At 47.5% G+C, this 15,924-nt stretch overlaps 1 protein-coding gene across 2 annotated transcripts in view; it reads right to left on the bottom strand.

Annotated features, from left to right (window-relative positions):
* Positions 1 to 1,144: 1,144 nt before the first annotated feature.
* Positions 1,145 to 15,924, bottom strand: part of LOC111153217 (talin 2) — a 194,397-nt gene continuing 179,617 nt past the window's right edge. For both annotated transcript variants that reach the window (XM_022512104.1, XM_022512103.1), the window contains 5 exons: positions 9,004 to 9,129; positions 6,831 to 6,893; positions 6,557 to 6,739; positions 3,601 to 3,726; positions 1,145 to 2,015 (listed from right to left, as the gene is read on the bottom strand). In XM_022512104.1, coding sequence (XP_022367812.1) covers positions 1,887 to 2,015; positions 3,601 to 3,726; positions 6,557 to 6,739; positions 6,831 to 6,893; positions 9,004 to 9,129 — 627 coding nt within the window. In that variant the 3' untranslated portion in view covers positions 1,145 to 1,886. The remainder of the gene's footprint in view (positions 2,016 to 3,600; positions 3,727 to 6,556; positions 6,740 to 6,830; positions 6,894 to 9,003; positions 9,130 to 15,924) is intronic.

The following is a 15,924-nucleotide window of genomic DNA, read 5'->3' as shown; positions in this document are numbered from 1 at the left end:
TGTCCACCCGTGGAATGTCTCTCGGGGAGACCCCCACCCCTTGTCCATGGGTCCCTCAGTTTTCATTCTGAGGGGTGCGGGGCTACAGCCCAGAGCAGGGATGAAGGGTTGTACTAGCTATATTCAGGGAGAGCCCAGAGTGCGCTAGATTCTCCCTGAGAGGCCAGGGCTCTGCTGCTCCCTTCTCTTCAGAGCTGGGGCCCCCATCTCCTCCAGTGCCCTATATCCTCTCTCCACTTGCTTGTTATTTGCACTGTATTTCCTCTAACTTCCTACTTGTCTGGAAAAGAAATTCTCTGTGTAGCACTCGGAAGTCTCTCATATATATGGGACATGGTCACAAGTTTCATTAAAATTTACAACTATGACATGGGCTAGAGTCTACTAAAGCAGGCCCATGTTGGAGGACCAGAGCACCCACTTTTACCCTGGGTGGAATCCAGAAGCCATACTGTGGATGAGACAGGAGATGGGGCACCACATTACTACAGGGCAGTGGAGAATGGCTGTCTTCAAAACCCACGTGCCTCCATCCCACTGCCTTCCCCTCAGGCGCCTCCATCCCCACTGTCTTCCCCTCAAGAATTCTCTCAAAAACACTTGCTACCTGGCATTAGGATCTATTCCACAAGCCATTCATCCTTCATGAACTGTCTTGATTAAAGGCTCAGATGAAAGGTAAATTCAAGATCTTACAATGCCCTTTTAAGGAAAGGGCTCTGAAAGGAGAACAAAAAAGAGAGAAGGGGGGGTGAGCGAAATCCTCAAGGGTGGCGTCCAGAAGACAGACTCTGGAAATACCACATGCTTTTACTTGTAAGACGCACTGGTCAGCACAACCATCTTGTTAAAGGTTCACATGGATTGTAGGATGCATCCAGAGTTTAAGCATACAGAGACACAGAAAAAAGGTCCATTTTGGGTTGCAGGACAGGTGACGGATTTTGAAAGAGATGCCTTGCAATCCTGAAATCTAACCATTTTGGGAAAGCAGAGGAGCCAATGGAGGACTGGGAAGGGGGAGTCAGCACAGAATGGCTTTATTCTAGCTGAATCCCCACCTCGAATGCTTCGGAGGACTGTCACCAGGAGGCGGCAGGTTTGTGTGGGCGGACTTGTATGAACGGAAACAGCTCTGCAGAGGAAGGAGCCCACACATTTTATTACAGCCCCTGCTCACCAAGCCCTGGCAGTCCCCTGTACTCCTGCCCTTTGGATTACGGAGGAAAAAAAAAATCATCGTTCGATTTTCTGAATACAAGACGGGTCTAGATTGTACAAGGAGCTTACACACTGAGGCAAGAAAGCGTGCAAATGGGAGCAGGAATTCTCCACCCTCTGGGGAAGCCAGTGCTTGAGACACAGAAGGACCTAAGTTGCCCTCCTGGAGTCCACACTGGTTTACGTTTCTGGCTTTTATTTACTGTGTCCAGCTCCAACTTCCATCTTCTCCTGATAGGGAGAATAACATCTAGGACATCAGTGATTTTCCCCAAGCCATTCTTTTTTTCCTCTTAAGATTTCACAGAAGGCCCAGGAGTGGGGCCTAGAGAAGGACCGACAAAAAGCAAAAGTGTCTGAGAACGACATAATACTGACTTCTCTTTTTTGGTAACAGTTCACGAAACGTGTGTCCCTCTCTCCTGAGATACGGTGAGGCATGAGGGGAGGTGGCGAAGGAGCTGTGGGTGGGACACTGTACCGTGTGACATCACGATCATGCAGCCGGTGCCCTACAGGACAGAGACGTGAGAATGAGCACTTGGCTCTGGGTTGGCCCCAGGGGGAGGCAGGCAGTTTCCAGGTAAGTGCCCAGCCTCTCAGGAACACTGTCTGTCCAGTTCTTGCAGGGCTCTCCCCTGGGGCACGCCATCTTGGTTCTGGCCTTATCCTTCATCCTCCCTCAGCTCAGTGGGTAGGAATTTATACTGTTGTTGGCGGATCTGGGCCAGTTTTTTCCTTGCTTCTTCCAGTTCGCGTTCTTTTTTCAACATTTCCTCCTGAGCGGCAATGATCTAGAAGGAAAGCAACAAGCTGGATGGATCTAAAGCCTTCCAGGAAATCACCCTCCCCAACTCCATTGCCTGTCCCATGAGCTCCCACAGCCTCCACTTTAGGATGACACAGCAAGATACCGGGAGTAAGTAAGTATCTTAGCTCTGGAGACCAGCTTCTGGGCCATATTCTGGGTTTTGAGACCAATGACCCACGAAAATAAGCTGACTCCTGGCCACTGATTTAATAGCACACATCTACTGCACCCCTACTATGCATCAGGTGACGGTGTAAAGCACTTCACGTGGAATATTCTATCGTCTTCCTGGCAACACGGTGAAGTCGTCTCTATCAAGGGTCCCATTTTTCCAATGAGGAAACTGAAGCTGAGAGACGTGGGTCCACTTCCCTGAACACCCAGGTGGTGGAGCAGGACCTGGCCAAGTGTTCTTAAATCTAAAGCTGGAGTCCTTAACCATGTGACAGTGTTCATATATTTGTTTCATGCTTCTAAGATTTGATCTTAGGAATATTAGTTAATAGATATCAGGTGAAGAAGGTTAAGTTTGTGTTCAAGAAAGCAGATAGATTTCCTTCCTGTGGGCCCTTTGGGAGCCCTTCCTAGGCTCATGATCACTGTGATGATCTGGAGTCTGAGGTGGAGGTGAAGAGGGCAGGATTTCCCACACTTATTTGATCAGCGACCCTTCTTTGTGGAACTTCTCATGGAACTAGTGTATCAAGAAAGAGAGTCTGAAAGAAATGCTTCCCCCTCTCTCTGCCTGCCACTCCCTTTACTTGTGCGCTCTCTCTGTCAAATAAATAAATAAAATCTTAAAAAATAAATCTTAAAAAAAAAAAAAAGAAAGAAAACCGTTCTTTTTTTAGCACATACCCTCCCCAATGTCCATCACTCAGCCACGCCATCTCTCCGGCCCCCCTCCCCTCCAGCAAGCAAAGAAAACCATTCTTGTATAATGGATTTATATCAACACATACCCCAAACTGCAGGCTTAATTTCCTCAAGTTTGCTCCTCACTACCATGCTCAAGAATGTAATCCTTATAGGCCAGAGGCCCGTTTATCCTTATATAAGTTCTGTTATGGGGTTACCATTCATTCTCTCTGTAGGGCCAACTACCTGGAGTGGGGTAGTAGCTCCAAATCCATCATTTTATTTAAACGATAATACTATTGTCTTCCAACTTCTCTTCTTCCCCTTTTCTATAACAGAATCCCTGATCTGGGCTGGGCACAGGGCTCTTCAGGAAAGAATACTACATTTCCCAGCATCTTTTGCAGCTGGGTTGGTTGGGCATGTGACTAAGGCCTGACCAATGGCACGTGAGAGGAAGCGAGGGTGGTTACTGACCCATGTTGAGCCAACTGGCCAAGGCAACATCTCAGGGATGGTCGGGTAATAAGGCAGATGGAGCCTGGGGCTCAGATACAAAGGAATCAGCACACCACTGATAGACTGCTTACACCCAGACTATTTCACAAAGCAGAAATATCTCCATCCTGTTTAAGCTATTGGTATTTTGTATCTCTGTTAGAACACCATGCCCATCTCTGGAGTAAACATGTCTGGATTTAATCACAAACCTGAGCAATGCCCCCTACAAACTTTGTTTTCACTACAACATCATCATCATCAGCTTTGCCAAATGCTGCTTTCTGGGCCGCACGAACAAGATTATCTGAGGCTCTTTTCACAGCATTTCCTGCTGCCTGGAGAGGGAGGAAAAAACATATATTATATCATTAGAAACAGCCAATTTGGATTCAGCAAGAACAGACATGAAAGTACAGTTCATGGAACTCTGAATCAATTTATCTTCCTATCATCCAATGATAATACAGAATTTCTCTGTCGTTAGACTCCATATGTCTGTCTAGCCGTCCACCGATTTCACCAACACTGGCACCTACCTAACCTTAGGTCATTCACAGAGAAATGAGATCCAGTTCCTGGCTCCCAAGGAACACAGATTTCTGAGGGGGGATTTTACTTATGAAAACAGATGACTGTACCAGTGTGAAATGTGTGTTAACAGAAGCATGCCCAGGGCTCATCTCCTTGGTCTAGAACACTACCTCCCTCTGCCCCAACCAATTAAGACAAACGCAAAGTCTTGGCTCAGACAGCACTTTCTCTGTCTGCTGTGGTCTTACCCACAGCTCCCCACAGCGCTCCCAGAGTGCTCTGTGCACGCTTCTGTGTGGCCTCTCCCACACCTGTATCCCTCTCCCTCTTGGACAGTGAGTAACTCAGGGGCAGAGGCCATGTCTTTTGTCTTTGCCTCCCTAGCAGCTGGCACAGTGGGTGCCCGGGGCTGGCGCCCACTGAATGCTCCTTGAGGGAATGAAGGGTAGGAAAGCACAGCCTCACCCTGCACGGGGGTGCTGGGAGCCCCACAGTAACTAGGGCCCCCATAGACAGGTATGTTTTTAGAGGCACAGCAGGGCTCCAGGCCATTGCTAGAGACAGGTAAAGAAAAGCTTTCCAATGCGAAGTCTAGATTTTTCGTAAGAGCTATAGCCCAAAATGGCTTACTCTTAATGAGCATGAAGCATGGCTCTGGGGACTTGTCGTCTGCCCCCTGAGGTTTGAAATTTTCTTTTAACGGTGGTCCAGGCTTCATTAAGCCTCCCATAGTCCTTGCCCAGTCCCCCTCAGAGTCAAGGACTGTGCACGGGGATGAGCCATCAGAAAGTTGAGTTCTTGTCAAAGTGACTAGCTCATCTGGTGGGTGATTTAAAGTGACCCATGGAGACCATGAGGGCTTGCACTAGAAGGGAAGGAAATGCCAATTAATATATGACAAGTTCATTCTCAAAATAGCTTTATGAGGTCAGAGGTCACCGTTGTAGTTACCTGATACAGCAAATGGGTTGAGTTATTTCTCTGAGACCCTGCAGCTAGTATGTTACAGAGCGGGGATTTGGACACAGATCAGGGTGGTCCCGGAGAACCTCTGGGTCACAGCAAGGGGCTCAGAGGTGACACTGCAGCACCCAGTTACATTGGTAACGATGACAAGGAGCGCTACCGTGCTTTGCCCGTGTAAGTCCTCGGGACTCATACAAGTATGTTCACATCTCTTGACCTTCATAAGAGCCAGTTTGGGCATCTCTATCATTATTCCACGGCTGAGGCGGATAAAGGCCCAGAGAGCTGAGTGATCTGTGTTAAGATCATGAACTTAATACATGGCAGAGGCAGGACCTGAACCCAGGTCTCCCTTAACTCAGGATGTTTTCCCCAGAAGTGTTCCCCAAGCCCCCAAGCCACATATTCACTGACATGTAACTCCCCATTTCCCCCCTGGGTTTATCCCAGGAGTTGAATTTTGGTAAGGAGGGAGACTCAGGAGGACCGAGCATCAGAAACACACTTCTGGACTTTCAAAATGAAATGAGAGTCCCAAATGTCGGTGAAATTGTCCAAACATTTCTGCCATTTATGTTTTTATTCATGACATATAAAATTTTTTTCATCCATATAGATAGTCTGCATTCTAACACTTCTAATATCTAGGAAATCTAAAAAATTGGAAACAAAATGTCCACAGTATAAGGAAATTCTGGCATAATCAGGTGATGTAGTATCATGCAATCATCAAAAATGAGACTCATGGAGCATGGACCAGTTAGCTTTACATAGAGAAATTATGAAGCTTTTTCTTCAAATAAAAAGCTATGTATGATAAAACGTCAAGTGGAAAAAAAGCAGAATGTCTCTTGCTATGATGACAAGCAGACAGTTATTTTGTATAGACATAGAAAGAGGAAGAGAAAAAAAAATGGTAACATTTGACATGTGAAGAGGTTGAGCCTCTGTGATTTTTTTTTCATCCAAACACTTCCTTCTCTGTGATTAAAACAATCAGGAAAACTCATGTGCACTGGGAGGGATTCGATTATAACTTTCATCATGAGCACATTCTCTGGGCTCTGGGAAACTTCAGCCACAGTCTTCTAGAAATTTCTCAGTCCTTTTTCTCCTTTCTTTCACAAACAGGGCATGAGGGCCCCTACTGGAATAGGTGCCACCTCAGGTGTGAGAGATGTGCAGATAAAGACATGGTACCTGCACCTAAGAAATTCATAGCCTTCTCAAAGGCTGTTCTAAAGATAAACATGGCGGTCCCCAGTGACAGGAGCCATAAGAGCGGTCTGGCCAAGTACTCTGGCAGGAGAGAGGAGGGAACAACTGCTCAACACACAGCAGTCAGGGAGGGCTTCCCAGAAGAGGTGACTCTGGAGATGAGTCACAAAGAACAAGCAGGAGATCACCAGGTGGGGCTGGTGGCGAGGGCCAGGACATTCTGGGTGAGCGAGGGCCCCAAGGCATGAGACCAGAGGCACACATGGAGAATGTCAGTTTGCTGGGGCAGGTGTAGGATGCATGGCTGTACTGAGTAGAAAATGAGAAACGTGGGACAGAGTTGCTGATGGAAGGCCTGGTGGGTCATGCCAAGGAAGTGAGACTGTCCCCTTTGGCGACACTTACCCGCTCCAACAGGAGTATTTTCCCACCAGCATCAGTGACCATTACCTGTAGCCGCCTCATGGCCTCTGAGTCCTGGTCGGCCTTCACCTTGCAGGCCACAAGCAGCTGAGCCGTGGAAGCAGCGACCTGCTTGGCAGATGAGATGAGCTTCTCCTCACTGGCATGTCCCTGAACGGAGGCATTGGCCGCCTCACAGAGACTGCTGGTTGCAGCTGCCACCATCCGGGCCTGGGGACAGTCAGTAGAGAAGTGACCCATGGCCCAAACCTCCCTCCGGGAATCCAAAAAGCAAACGGGAAGGAAGGAAAAGGTGACTCACGGCAGAAATCAGCCCCTGGGACCACTGTCCATCATCGGCAGCATTGGCGGGGATGGAGCCCACCTAGAGAGTGGAGGGTAGAAATCTGTAATGAGCCCTGGGAGGCGCAGGGGGACCTGCAGCCTCCCAGGCTCTACCTCACCCTGGAACCAGAGAGGAAAACATCTCATCAGACAGACAGCACTAACACCATTTCTGTCCCTCCAAGTCTGTTCCTGCACATCCTGGCTGGGGTCCCTCTGGGCCCCGGGGTCTTCATCTGAAACACTCAGAATGGCCACCATTTTGTTGCTACGTAGAGTGTTTCTGGGCCAGCTGCTCAGGAATGATGGATCAGGGCTGTCCTCCCATGCTTCTTTCCTCTGCTGACCTTTCTCCATTTCACACGTAGGAGCCATGGAGGCCTCTTCTTTCAAGGGCCCAGGGAAACTTATATCTCTCCTGATCACTCACCCTAAAGCCACATTGTGACTTTCTGGCAGGTGATGGGGGTGGGGGGGTTGGGGAAAGCAGCTGGTGCCTTTCCTTCAGCGTAGTTGATGGCAGACCCTTGCCTTAAGGAAATACAGACTATTTTGTCAGGGGTCAGGAGAGAAGTAGGAAGCTGGACGTTAAGATGATCTCTGTTTCTATTTAGAAATTACATCAACAAGTGAAACATTTTCTGTCCAGATGCAGAGGGTACAGCTTTGGGAGGGAAAACCTTTACATGGTGGGAGGTGCCTGCAGAGGTCAGAGGGAGTACCTCAATTTGAATATGGAATTAGGGATCTGTCAATTATTAGGTGCCATACCAAGGCTCAATGAACATCAGATAAAACCCCAAGGTCCTGTCTGTAAGCCTATAGTTCACTCTAGTCCTGTGGAACCACCTTTACCAACCTTCTAAATGCCTGAATATATTCAACAAATGTATAAGCAAGTTAGAGTCTCTTAGAACCTAGCAATTTGGCTCACAGTTGGCCCTTTATCAAGGTACTGAAATTTTTAGGTAGGATATTCTTCTCAATGATCCATTTTTAGTCTTTACATACTGATTGGTCAACAAGTACTTAGGTGAGGTCAGCCCTCTGTTGCATCTACAGGGCATAACGGAGAAGTTATGCAGACTGCATGCCAGTGGAGAGACAAACATAGATATTTTATATATATAATAACAAACATACACACGTCATATATATTATATATATAATAGCAAACAATACAGCACACAATGGCTTAGAAAGAGGAGCCGTGGTACGCGGGTTGGATTGGGACAAACTTTAGCTCACAGGAGACTTCATGGAGGAAGATGGATGGCCACTGGTTGGACATAACTTCCTGTCCGTATTACAAGTTGTGAGGTCAAGGCACAATCGTATTTGTCTATTTGTATGTGGACGGCAAAAGCCTTTTAATATCAAACAGAAGTATTTGACAATTACGGTGACCAAACCCCAAACCCACAGCCTGACAGGATTTCTGTAGTGCCTCCAGATCTGAGAGGCTCTCCACAAGATGCAGTTTGGATGGAGTCAAATTCCATGGTGTATGGGAACAACACGCGGAATATTTTAAACTGGGAGACCCTCCCATACCCAGCATTAGTCTAATATACTATTAATCCTCGGGTCACCGAAAGAGAACTATGCTTTCATGCTAATGCAGATGAAATGGATGACTGGGGGTCAGGCCCATCAAAGAAATCTCAGGTTTTAAAACCAGACTGGTCTTTTGAACAACGGGCTCAGGAAAATGCTAAGGGCAGAGTTGGACAGCATTTCGCCAGAGCCCCGAAGAACGGACGGAGTCGTTGGAGATGGAAAACTGTATTATGCCGCCCCTGACTCTGGTGCTCCCAGAGCCATCCACTAGGAAAATATGATAGTTTACATCTTTAAATAGCTTCACATACAGTGGGACTATAAATGTCTTGTTCAGGGCCTGATCACTGCCTGGAACGGGATGCTTTCTCTAACAAGAAGGAGATAATTGGCCCAGAAGCCAAACCCTTCATTCTGGATGTTAGGTTTAAGCAGAGATTTCAGTGGGGCAGACATGGGCAATTCAGGGAGGGAAGGCTCAGCAATGGTTGCCCGGGGGGCCAGGCCACAGGCCTTCCCACCTTCTCTTTGGTCCTCAGAGACTCACACTGTCCGAATGTCCCAGCAGCTGGCCAGCGCGGCTCACCCACCTTTCCTTGGGCCACCAGCTCCCTCTGGGCTGCCGAGGCCGACTTGACCAGGGCACTTGTGGCGGCAGCAATGGACTTAGCAGCTTCCAAAATCTGTTCTTCAAAGTCCAGGGTCTCATCTGCTTGCTAGAACAGAAGAAAATGACATCACATGCCGTTCGCATCCACGAAGGGCGCTTTTTGCCAAACTACTTACTGCTTGGTCACCTGGCTCTTCATCCGTTTATGACTTTTTTGTTGACAAACCACACCCAGGTAGAAAGGCCAGAGCTGGCAAAACGCCTCTCCATCTGCTGCCTCCCACTACCTCAATTCTAAAAGGTACAAGCTGCTAGCGGTGGCATTCGACACCAATTTCCAGTCAGGAAATTCCAAGACAGACTATTTTTCTAGACCAGAGTTTTTAAACAGACACAAATTCACTGTGAATAAAATATGCTCAAATGGTCCTGTTGGCATCAATAACGAAAATTTAAATAATCCCTCATCAAAGCCCAAGGAGTGGGTGGTGGTACACTCTTCCAGAGCCTAAAGCTCAAAAATTGGGTTGAAGAAAGGAAAGGTGGCTAGGAGTTGTGAAAAGCCTTATTTTTCTCGTATTTGTAAAAACAAACGTGACAAAGCATTTGCCATTTCTGTGGCTGAGCAGGGAGAGTTCTGTACCAACCACAGATCACCAGAGGCGGGAAGGACACTGAGGCGACATGACGTGGAGGTAGAGTCCCCCGGAAGTCTAGGGCCCAGCTCCACCTGGGGAAGGACACTGACCACCACATGCAGGTGCTGTCAGGCTGTGAGGGCTCTGCTCCAAGTTCACCAGCACTGTGCCCCGTGCCAGCAGAACAAGCCGGGAGGCTGGAGAGCAGCGCTGGTAAGCGCGGCAAGTGCAAGGACCTTGGTCCTGGGCTGGCTGGGATGCAGACTCACCATCTGGGGCGGTCAGACTAGATGCCCTCCAGGTCCCTTCAGCACTCACGTTGTATGAACCTAAGCAGGGTTAAGTTCCCCTTTGATTATAAAAGGTTGAAGATGGGGCTATTATCTTTCAGGCATTGCAACGATGGTCAGCTAGAGCAATACTTTTCTTTGTGTGCCAAAAAATAGATAAACTTTACCCTCTGAACCAATTTTAAGTGGACCATTCAGTGGCATTAAGTACATTCACAATGTTGTACAACAGCTATGTTTTTAACAGCAGCTACTATGTGCCAAGTTCTTTGTTAGGCATGTCCAGGTATGTTCCTTGTTTAATTCTTACCAAGCAAGAGGAAAACAAATATTCTACTGTAGAGTCATTCTCATATTCACAGTGAGAAAAGTGAGGCTCAGGGAGGTAGAGTGCTGTGACATGGTCATATGGCGACATGAATTCAGACTCTAAACCAGATCTAAACCTCAGCCTCTCTGTTCCATGAGGATATGTTTTTACTAGCCTGCTTGCCCGTGGGGCATCAGGGAGGACCAACTTTGTAGCAGAGGCTCGGAGTTGGCCACTAATGGTTCCATGCGAAACATCAGGCGGGATGGATACATAGATACATTTTCCCCCCAGTTCCTATTCCTTACTGCCGCATCTTGAACTATGAGAGATGCCAAGCTCATTTTTGTTTTCACAACTCCAGTGTTATCAAAATAACATTTCAGGGCCCATCTAGGGACTCTGGCAAATGATGCCAGCATTTTAGAAGTCTGTGGACAGAAGCCATATATTCTTTCTTATCTGACAAATTCTTGCTCTAGGAGCATTCAGGACAGAAACGGATTCAGTTGCAGTGGATTCATTCTGGAGGAGGGAGCTTATAGGACTGGTGGAGTATAAAATGTGGTTACTGAAATAGAAAAACAACTCATTATAAGACACTCTGGCATAAAAGATGCTATTATACATAGGCTCCAAGGAAACTGCATTAGGCGAACTTGAATTAAGAGCCTTTTTGGAAAGTTGTTCTACAAAAGAAACTCAAGCGTGTAACAGATTAAGGTACCAGGGGAAACCAGGTAAGTTCTGAACCCATCAGGGGTCCCTTCCACTGGGGCAGAGGAAACGGAAGCCCATGGTGGCTTCTTTTTTTTTTTTTTTTTTTTTTTTAAGATTTTTATTTATTTATTTGTCAGAGAGATAGAGAGAGTACAGGCAGGCAGAGTGGCAGGCAGAGGCAGAGGGAGAAACAGGCTCCCTGCAGAGTAAGGAGCCCTATGTGGGACTCGATCCCAGGGCGCTGGGATCATGACCTGAGCCGAAGGTAGCCACTTAACCAACTGAGCCACCCAGGCATCCCTCATGGTGGCTTCTTAATGTGTCCCAGATCCTTGTCTCTGGTGGGCTCCAAGGTGTGTGGAGTACCCCATCAGATTTCTGATCTCCCAAATTTTAGGATCCACAAAAATGGGACTTTCTTAAAATTAAGTGCTAACTCTAAGCATGGGGTAGATCTAATAGAATCAACTTGTTCCTACCAATTTGACAGGCCTCGCCCACGTCTTCCGTTGCCCTGAAGGTTCCCCCCGCCCCCCGCTAGAACACATACTTGAAATAGATACTCAGTTTGGAAATATTTTTGACACCCACAGATTCTTCTTGGAATGGCAACTGGTATAAATGTCCGCTGGTGAATTTTTGTTTTTTGTTCCATCACATCTCTATGCTTTAAAAAGGACATGGCAGAAAGCCGCATCTCTGGGGGATATTTGCTCTGACTAAAAAGCACCAAGAAGGGCTGAATAAAGCTGAATGGGATGGCTCTAGGGGCGGAGGGCTAATGTTTAGACACCGTAGGCCAGGTTTAAAACTAAGACAAAACACCCACCTCTCTCTCCTGCTGGAAATAAATGTCAACACCAGGTGTCTCCTCATGCCATACACAACTTATAGCCTAAAAGATGGGATTCTCCCTGAGCCAAGGAGACTCGGAAATGTCGAGGTGTCCCTGTCAGGGGTGCCCCCCTGCTTGGTTCCCACCAGCACATGCCATGGCCTCTGGAAGGAGGACGGTAACAGCTAAAAAGGTGCTCCACGGCATTGCAGAAGAGGAGAGAAATGGAATGGGTTGGCTTTCAAAGGACTTTCCTACAGAAAAGGATCACAATGAAACTGCAGGATTTGTTAACAGAAGAAGCCCCACTGTAGCTGGGAGATGGGGAACAAAGAGGATAGTAACGTGGAGCTTCCACAAGGAGACCCAGAAGTATCCAGAGACCCAGGGCGCCAAGAACTTAAGAAAACGCTCTTATTAAGTGGGCTAATGAACAGACAGCCCTCCCTCACAATCACCCAAGGATCTGGTTCAAGATGCGGATTGTATCTCAACAGGTCTGAGGCGGGGCCTGGGAATCTTCCTTTCTGATAAAGGTGGGCTGCTCCACGGGAAATGCTGGCCTGGGTGAAGGAAAACAGACCCCGGCTAACCCAAGCCTACCAGCCTGTCCTCTCTTCCAGGGCACGGACTGTGTTTTACCCAACGGATGTGGTCTCTCCAGCACACAATCAGGCAGTGTAGACTACATGATAAATGTTTGCCGAATGAATGTATCCATTCAGAAGGAGTCTCGGGAGTTCTAGAGTTCAGCCAGGGGGCAATTTACATGCTTGCAGCAAGAGAAACGCAGCGAGTAAGCATCCACATTAGGAACTGTCCATTCTGAGTCCCTTGGGGAGGAAGGCACGAGCATCAAGGCACTGGCTCCTGCGCTGTTTAAGGCCACGGGCCGTTACTTGTATGCTCTGCCTGCACCCCGCAACTGCATCCACAGCCGGCTGTGACACGTCCCCAGGTGTCCACAGAGGTAAACGGCACTCCCAGCATTGTGCAAGGGGGCTCTCTTAGCAAAGCAGCACCGGGGGAAAGAGTCCTAAATGTACCAACTAAGACTCTGCTCTGCTTCATGAACGTGTTAGCTACGGCCTCCGAGGGCTGAATCTGTCCTCTCCTCCCCTGTTCAGTGACCTTTCCCCTGCTCCCCTCCGCTGGGAGAAGGCCACTGGCCCCTTCACCACCCGCTTTCGGAAGCTGTCGTTGTTGGACTGCCCACTAAGCTCCTGCAGAGGATGGACTTAGCCTCACCTTGGCTTTCTGGTAGCTGCGAGAAAGGCCCAGGCACTCTTTTGCTGGTATTCTTGCTCTGATCTGTCTAATGTCTCAGGAGCTTGAGTTCCACTGGGGTAGGAGTGGCAGGGGGACAGACGGAAGGGAGAGGGGAGGTCGTTCCTCATTTATATTTTGCCTTTTGGCCTTTTAGGGATTCTGAGGACATAATCTTTGCAGTAATTCATTCATTTCCTGAACCTGCCTTCCTTCCTACCTCTCTGATGGGGGTGCTATAGGTAAATTATAAATATACAGAAAGCAATACTGACCCACAGTAAATGCTCAGTAACTCCTCGCAACTAATTTTATTATTACTTCCCTCACTACATATATTCCTTGTGGTTTTATTTTTTACTTTTTTTTTTCTTATGTTATGTTAGTCACCATACAGTATATCATTAGTTTTTGATGTAGTGTTCCATGGTTCATTACTGGCTTGTAACACCCAGTGCTCATTACAACTCTTATGGTTTTAAAAACAGTTTTTTAGACTTCGGGCTAAGCTAGTTTTTCTCTCTCAGGATCATTTTTGACTCATAATTTGGAGAAAGGTTCTAACTGCCATTTCTGATGATAGCCTAAAATTATCATAAATAAAAGCCATAAACCAATTTGAACAGAATATCAACTAATACACGCTACAGACTGGAGCTGCTTCCAGCTTCTCCCTCGACACCGAGACAGGAGATGGGCCCTCTGGGCTCTAAGTCAGCGACCTGCCCGTTCTGACCACGTGACCTTAAGCCGTCGCTGCCTTTCTCCAGGGATCCATCAGGTTTCTGTTAGTAGCTTAAGGAGGAACCTCAACTCTCCCAGTCCGTTAGTTCGGATGTGTTACAATTCCAAATGAAACCTTTCTTCATTAAGAAGGTGCTGGCTAAAATAACCAGGCACTACTTTTTCTCTGCCTTCTTCTCTCGGTCTCCTCTGTGGAGAGGCCCTGTCTCCCTCCTGCAGCATCTTTGCCAACCTCCTCTCTAACAGATTCTGGGGCATATACCGCAGAGAAGAAGAATGCTTCTGTCTGTGGTCCTTTCACTTGGTCTTTTGTTTGTGAATTACATCCCTGCAGCTCCTCCCCACAATGATCTTGAAGGTGAGGGAGGTGAGGGTACCCAGAGGACAAGGCTCAAAGGTCACTGCCCTGAGGTCGGCCTTCCTCCCTGAAAACCTCCTTTAAGGGACTGCCTTGCTAAGAGCAGATAAACACAACAGTCAGTTTTCTCACAACAGGTGGAAAAAAGTGCATCACAACGCATGGTGCCATTTTTCCAGTTAGGAGCTGTGCTTTGCTCTGTGTTTCTTAAAGTCTGCAGAATGCTTGCTACTCAAAACCAGGTCGTAGCCCATCTGAAACTTAAGAAAACCCTTTGGACATATTCTTTAAATGTGTGGACATTTTGCATATAATTTAAATGTCCTTGAGGGAAACAAGAAGGCCAACACCAAGAACTCCCACCACACCAGGGAAGCATTTTCTGGCCAGTTCGAAGTGTGAGTGGAATAGGCAGCCACATTTCTCCTTTTTTTTGTAGTGAGTCTGGCTGCTCCCGGTCTGCTTCTGGAATTGAGGGAAGAGGTGCCTTGGTGGGGGAGACCTCAGTCTGCACCCAAAGACTCAACTGTAAGGGCCATACCAGCTTTTCTTGTAGAGGCCCCATGGGTGGGTTATCTTCAAGACCCTCACCTGTACTATAAATGAAAATTTACAAATGGGAAAATTCTTAGAATAACTAGACCTGCCAAGAGCCCCAATCTGGTCTCACCCCCCCGAAAGGTCCAGGGAAACAGTAAATAGTCAAAGTGGATGACAGAGAGAAAGCAGTGCCAAGTGGTTTTGCCTGCCACTTGGGGAGAGACCAGCCTTTGTACCCAGATAAGGAGTAATGCGTGTTCGTGCAGCATCCATTAGAAAAGGTCCAAGCTTGCACAATTAGGATCTTGGGAGTTGGTTTTCCTATAGTACCTATTGTTTCATTAGGGCATTTGTTTGTTTGTTTGTCTGGATGAAAAGTAGTATCAGTGAAATGACCTTTTAATTGCTACTTCCGTTAGGCAGAAAAATCCTTCAAGATCATTGGGATTTCAGAAAAGTCACCTGCATGTTTACTTAGGAAGCACGGACAAAAAGGATAATGGAATGCTTTCAAGTATTTGATCAGATACACCCACCACATCGTAAGCTCCTTTGCTCTGACTCCTCTACATGTCTGCGGAGGGTGTGACAAGAGCAGCTCCACCACTGGCAGGGGTCACCGGGAACATGAGCTAGCTGAGCTCCGCACACACGCTAGCTGGGCTCCGCAACATGGAGATGGCTTCCAGACCTAACCAGGGGAAGCCTTCCTGACTCATTTGTTCAAACCACTGGCTCGCCATCCATGTGGGGCACTGCTTATATGCATGCACGCAGACGTGCTGTTAAAGGAGCACTGCTTCTCTGCTCCAAAGAACTGAGCTATGGGCACCATAGTGCTCTTTCCAGAAAGCAGAGCTCACAATCTTTTGTCGAGAGAGATCAGAATGAACGCACACATTCTTTGCAGGCTCCTCCAGGGGGAGGAGGTCAAAGCCAACCAAAGAAGGCTGCTGTGTGCCAGAAAAAATGTTTCATAATCCCAAACTTCCTCTTGCACCCAATTAGGCTATTGTCAGCTTATTCTAAATGTGACCAACCTCTACTGACCAGTTAACCTCTTACAGGAAATTCAACAGACAGAGTACGGTCTGCACTGCATTATCTGTATTAGATACATGCAGTCCTAAGCAAGTGTATATAAAGCACAGTGACTCACACTCCCTACCGCTGGTATGGCCGATTCGGTTTATACATTGT

Source organism: Enhydra lutris, unplaced genomic scaffold (genome assembly GCF_002288905.1).
Source record: "Enhydra lutris kenyoni isolate GAN:26980312 unplaced genomic scaffold, ASM228890v2 scaffoldscaffold31, whole genome shotgun sequence".
In the NCBI taxonomy this organism is placed as follows: domain Eukaryota; kingdom Metazoa; phylum Chordata; class Mammalia; order Carnivora; family Mustelidae; genus Enhydra; species Enhydra lutris.
The sequence above is the reverse complement of the archived record's forward strand: the minus strand, read 5'-3'. Positions and strand labels throughout refer to the sequence as shown.